At 60.4% G+C, this 5,426-nt stretch overlaps 1 protein-coding gene across 1 annotated transcript; it reads left to right on the forward strand.

Moving 5' to 3' along the window:
* The first annotated feature begins 1,724 nt into the window (after positions 1-1,724).
* Positions 1,725-5,133, forward strand: ACTB (actin beta). The gene is made up of 6 exons (XM_041749381.1): positions 1,725-1,843; positions 2,578-2,706; positions 2,826-3,065; positions 3,511-3,949; positions 4,039-4,220; positions 4,324-5,133. Exons 2-6 carry the CDS (start codon positions 2,584-2,586, stop codon positions 4,465-4,467), a joined length of 1,128 nt encoding a protein of 375 aa, XP_041605315.1. The 5' UTR covers positions 1,725-1,843; positions 2,578-2,583; the 3' UTR covers positions 4,468-5,133.
* The last annotated feature ends 293 nt before the right edge of the window (positions 5,134-5,426 follow it).

Below are 5,426 nucleotides of genomic sequence, written 5' to 3' on the forward strand. Positions count from 1 at the left end.
GTTGACAGGCCCCAGGGCAGCTGGCTGGCCTGATGCCCATGACTGAGAGATATAAGGCCAGGGACAGGGCAGTCCCTGGGAGGCAGGGAGTGGACAGGCTGGGAACATTCCCCCAAGCCCGGAGCAGTGATTGGAGAGCTGCAGCAAGGCTCCTGGCAGTTCTCTGGGGATGCTGGCATGTGGCTCTGAGCCTGAGGATTCTGCTGTGCGCTGGGTGATGGTTACCCTTCCCACTAGATGTGGCCCCTGTAACTGCAAAGTGCCCTGCCGCCAGCCACCTGTGGTAGGCAGGACCAGGCCACTGCTTCTCTGGCCACAGACTGCACATCCATATATAGACTAATGGTTCACTGGTTTCAATGCCCAACGCAGAAGCACCTACTATGTGCAGCAAAGCCCTGGGCAGGCTTGGGGTGCCTAGACAGACGAGTGGCTACAGGCCACTGTCCCTACCTAGACCACCCTTCCTGCTGTGTGAAAATTCAACTTCCTGTCACCACCTCCAAGAAGTCTCTGTAGAGCAGTCCTCTAGGCTGATGGCCCTCTGTGGTCCCACAGCCCCTGGGCTTCTGTCTGCCACTCAAGGATCATTGTTGACCACCATCTGGGTACAGGCTCTGCCTGCCAGACTGGCAGCTCTCAGAGCAGGGAGCCACCCAGAACACTCCTGGGCACCCAGATCTTGCCCAATGTTTGGTGGAGGAACCCAGGCAGGAAAGGGTGACAAGGAGAGGGTCTTCGCTGAGGGCAGCTGGTCTTCAGCTCCTGTCCCTGCCATCCTGCCCCCCCCTCAGCTTAACCCATCTCTGGGGCATTAAGGATCCTTGGCAGGCTCCAGATGGTTCAGGACAGCAGTTCCGCTGTGGCTACACATGATAGAGGATGGATGGTGGGCCCCAGGCTGCTGAGCAGCCCTGCCTGCCTTTGCCCAGCAGCTGCCTGGGTCATGGGCTAACGGCCCAGGTCTGGCTTGGCTGGGTGTGACCAGGCAGCTCTTGGAAGCAGTCTGGCTCCATGGGAACAGTTTCTCTGCTCTACAGAGCCCACCTCCAGGCCTGCTGCAGGGGAAGCTTGGAGCTCTCTTCACAGGGAACTTCCAGCCACTTGCTCCTGATGCCTGTCCTGTCTCTGGGGCCTGAGGCCCCTGTTAAGTGGCCACAAGCTCCCTGACTCCCCACACACCATACCATTCTGCGCCAGGTCCCTGAGTAGTAGTGCCCCTCACTTAACAAGCTGAGCACCTCCAGGCAGAGCCCCCTCGCCCCAATCCAGGCTTTCCAGGCAGTTGAGTAAATGTTGAACAATCCTCCCCCTGCAACTGTTCCTTAAGCACCCACAGCAACCAGGGACCCCGGCACCCATGCTGACCCTTGCCCAGTGGGGTGCTCCCTGCTTCTGTGATGTCTCCACCCGGAGGGTCCCAGGGTGGAGAACACTGGCGGCCGGAGCGGTGACTGCCCGGCAGGGCGGCGGTGCAGGGGCCCAGCACCCAAGGGCGGCCGACGCCAAAACTCTCTCCCTCCTCCTCTTCCTCAATCTCGCTCTCGCTCTCTCCCAGCCCGGCTCGTTCTCTCTTTCTCTCTTTTTTTTTTTTTTTGCAAAAGGAGGGGAGAGGGGGTAAAAAAATGCTGCACTGTGCTGCGAGGCCGGTGAGTGAGCGGCGTGGGGCCAATCAGCGCGCGCCGTTCCGAAAGTTGCCTTTTATGGCTCGAGCGGCCGCAGCGGCGCCCTATAAAACCCGGCGGCGCGACGCGCAGCCACCGCCGAGACCGCGTCCACCCCGCGAGCACAGGCCCCTCGCCCTCGCCGCTCCGCCGCCGCCGCCGGTTTACACCACCCCCAGGTAAGGCCCCGGGCCGGCCCGGCGCTGCGGCCCCGCGCCGCCTCCGCCGCCTCCGGGCGGGCCCCTCCGCCTCCGGCCCCGCGCACGGACAGAGCCGCCGGGCGGACAGAGGGGCCGCGCGCCCCTCGCTCGGGCCGGGACTGCGCTCGCACCGCGCGCCCCCGGTGTGCTGCTACCCCGGCCTAGGCGGCCGCGGGTCTCTATCCGAGCGGGCCGCCCGGTTTGTTCGCTCGCTCGGGCGGCCCGGTGCAGCGGCGGGCGGGCGGGCGGGCGGGTGGGTGGGAGGGCGCGGCGGCTGCCCCGCCAGGCGGGTGGGGGCTGGGCGCACGGCTGCGCATGCGCGTGCGCGCTTGGGCCCCAGGCCGCGGCCGGCCGGAAGGGGTGGGGTCGCCGCGGCGCGAGGGCGCCTGCGCGCACTTCCTCCCCGCGCCGCCGGCTCCCGCAGGAGTGTCCGCCTCGCGCCATCCCGGCCGGCGCGTTTTTGAACGGGGCGGGGGCGGAGCCAGCCCCGGGTGGGGAGGGGGCGGGGGCCTGGCTTCCTGCCGCGCGCCGCGGGGCCGCCTCTAACCAGCGTTTGCCTTTTATGGTAATAACGCTGCCGGCCCGGCCGCCTTTGTCCCCAATGTGGGCGCGCGCCGGCGCCCCCTGGCGGCTCGAGGCTGCGGCGCGCCGGAAGTGGGCTGGGCGGGGGCGGCCCCACCCGACCCCCGGCTCAGGCCCCGCGGTCCCCGCAGTTCGCCATGGATGACGATATCGCTGCGCTTGTGGTCGACAACGGCTCCGGCATGTGCAAGGCCGGCTTCGCAGGCGACGACGCCCCCCGGGCCGTCTTTCCTTCCATCGTGGGGCGCCCCCGGCACCAGGTAGGGCGCCGGCCTGGGGTGTGACCTGGGGGGAGGGGGAGGGCCTGGCCTTCGGCTTTCGGGGTGGCTCTCTGGGGCCCCGGGCCCGCGCTCAGGGCGCCTCGCCCCTCCTTCCGCAGGGCGTGATGGTGGGCATGGGCCAGAAGGACTCCTACGTGGGCGATGAGGCCCAGAGCAAGAGGGGCATCCTGACCCTGAAGTACCCCATTGAGCACGGCATCGTCACCAACTGGGACGACATGGAGAAGATCTGGCACCACACCTTCTACAACGAGCTGCGCGTGGCCCCCGAGGAGCACCCGGTGCTGCTGACCGAGGCCCCCCTGAACCCCAAGGCCAACCGTGAGAAGATGACCCAGGTCAGTGGCCCGCTGGCCTTTTGTGGGCGGCCACCCCATCCTTTCTTGCTTTTCCGTGCCATGCCCTTTCTCACTTGTTCTTTCTTCTGCCATTCTCCTAGGATTTTCTTCTCTGAACTGAGTCTTCTTTGGAACTCTGCAGGTTCTATTTGGTTATTCCCAGATGGCATCTTTTCTGGTGTTTGCCTTTCTGATTAGGTGTTTGAGGTTATAAGATGCTGTGAGTGTAGGTACTAACACTGGCTCGTGTGACAAAGCCAATGAGGCTGGTGTCAGGTGGCCTTGGAGTGTGTATTCAGTAGGTGCACAGTAGGTCTGAAGTGAATCCCCATCCCAGGATTCCCAGCACATGTAGCTGTGTTCCTTGCACTTTTCTCTGCATGTCCCCGGTCTGGCCTGGCCACTTCTGGTTTCCGGAGCGTGACTTGCCCCTCTCCTCCTACAGATCATGTTCGAGACTTTCAACACCCCAGCCATGTACGTGGCCATCCAGGCTGTGCTGTCCCTGTACGCCTCTGGCCGCACCACTGGCATCGTGATGGACTCCGGTGACGGGGTCACCCACACGGTGCCCATCTATGAGGGGTATGCCCTCCCCCATGCCATCTTGCGTCTGGACCTGGCTGGCCGGGACCTGACCGACTACCTCATGAAGATCCTCACGGAGCGTGGCTACAGCTTCACCACCACCGCCGAGCGGGAAATCGTGCGTGACATCAAGGAGAAGCTGTGTTATGTGGCCCTGGACTTCGAGCAGGAGATGGCCACCGCGGCCTCCAGCTCCTCCCTGGAGAAGAGCTATGAGCTGCCCGACGGGCAGGTCATCACTATTGGCAACGAGCGGTTCCGCTGCCCAGAGGCTCTCTTCCAGCCTTCCTTCCTGGGTAAGTGACCAGCCTCCCTCCCCCCACCCCTGCAGAGTCACCCTCGTGGCCACCCCCTGAAGCTAAGTCCAGCTTCTGTTTCCTCCCAGGCATGGAATCCTGCGGCATCCATGAAACTACCTTCAACTCCATCATGAAGTGTGACGTTGACATCCGCAAGGACCTCTATGCCAACACAGTGCTGTCTGGTGGAACCACCATGTACCCTGGCATTGCTGACAGGATGCAGAAGGAGATCACTGCCCTGGCACCCAGCACAATGAAGATCAAGGTGGGGACTTAGCTGGCCTGGGCACGTGGGGGTGGCTCCCGTGGGCCTGCTCCTCTGCCTTCCAGGGCTGGACCTCATGCTCACTCTAATCTTCTTCCCCCAGATCATCGCACCCCCTGAGCGCAAGTACTCTGTGTGGATTGGGGGCTCCATCCTGGCCTCACTGTCCACCTTCCAGCAGATGTGGATCAGCAAGCAGGAGTACGACGAGTCCGGCCCCTCCATCGTCCACCGCAAATGCTTCTAGGCGGACTGTTACTTTAGTTGCGTTACACCCTTTCTTGACAAAACCTAACTTGCGCAGAAACCGAGATGAGATTGGCATGGCTTTATTTGTTTTTTTTTTTTTTTTTAATTTTGTTTTTGGATTTTTAATTTTTTTAATTTTTTTGTTTTTTTTTTTTCGGTTTTTTGTTTTTTTGGCGCTTGACTCAGGATTTAAAAACTGGAACGGTGAAGGTGACAGCAGTGGGTTGGAGCGAGCATCCCCAAAGTTCTACAATGTGGCCGAGGACTTTGATTGTACATTGTTCTTTTTTTTTTTTTTTTTAATAGTCATTCCAAATATCGTGAGATGCATTGTTACAGGAAGTCCTTTGCCTTCCCAAAAGCCACCCCGTTTCTCCCTGCAGAGAAGGGCCTGTCCTCGCCCGAGTCCACACAGGGGAGGGAAAGAGAATTGCTTTTGTGTAAATTATGTAGTCCAAATTTTTTTTAATCTTCGCCTTAATACTTGTTCTTTTTGTTTTATTTTAAATGGTCTGCCATCACGGCCCTTGTTTTTTGTTCCCCCAATTGAAGATTTATGAAGGCTTTTGGTCTCCCTGGGAGTGGGGCTGAGGCATGGAGGCATCCAGGGCTTACCTGTACACTGACTTGAGACCAGTTCAATAAAGTGCACACCTTAAAGAAAGGAGATGTGGCTTCTTGGGTATTGGGGAGAAGGGTGGGGCAGCGGGGGGACTGAGCTGTCCCTATCTTGGAAGGGGGATCAGGGGCATCTAACCTTGACATTTTAAGTCCTAGGGTGAGAGATGGATTGAGGGGAATTACGGGTACTGGCCTAGACTTGTCAACCGTATACCCCTATTTCTCAAAGTTCTGGGACCCAGATGCTTCAGGAAAGTGGGCAGCCTATACTAAAGGGGGATGGTCGGTATTCCAGGTGCCATACCTCCTGGTATTGGGGCGTCTGAGTTTGGTGTC

Source organism: Vulpes lagopus, chromosome 3 (assembly GCF_018345385.1).
Source record: "Vulpes lagopus strain Blue_001 chromosome 3, ASM1834538v1, whole genome shotgun sequence".
Taxonomy (NCBI): Eukaryota; Metazoa; Chordata; class Mammalia; order Carnivora; family Canidae; genus Vulpes; species Vulpes lagopus.

Coding starts and splice junctions, on each gene's coding strand:
- ACTB (XM_041749381.1), top strand. CDS start 2,584: ATGGATGACGATATCGCTGCGCTTGTGGTCGACAACGGCTCCGGCATG. Junction 3,066..3,510: donor ACCGTGAGAAGATGACCCAG/GTCAGTGGCCCG, acceptor CTCCTCCTACAG/ATCATGTTCGAGACTTTCAA. Junction 4,221..4,323: donor CCAGCACAATGAAGATCAAG/GTGGGGACTTAG, acceptor TTCTTCCCCCAG/ATCATCGCACCCCCTGAGCG.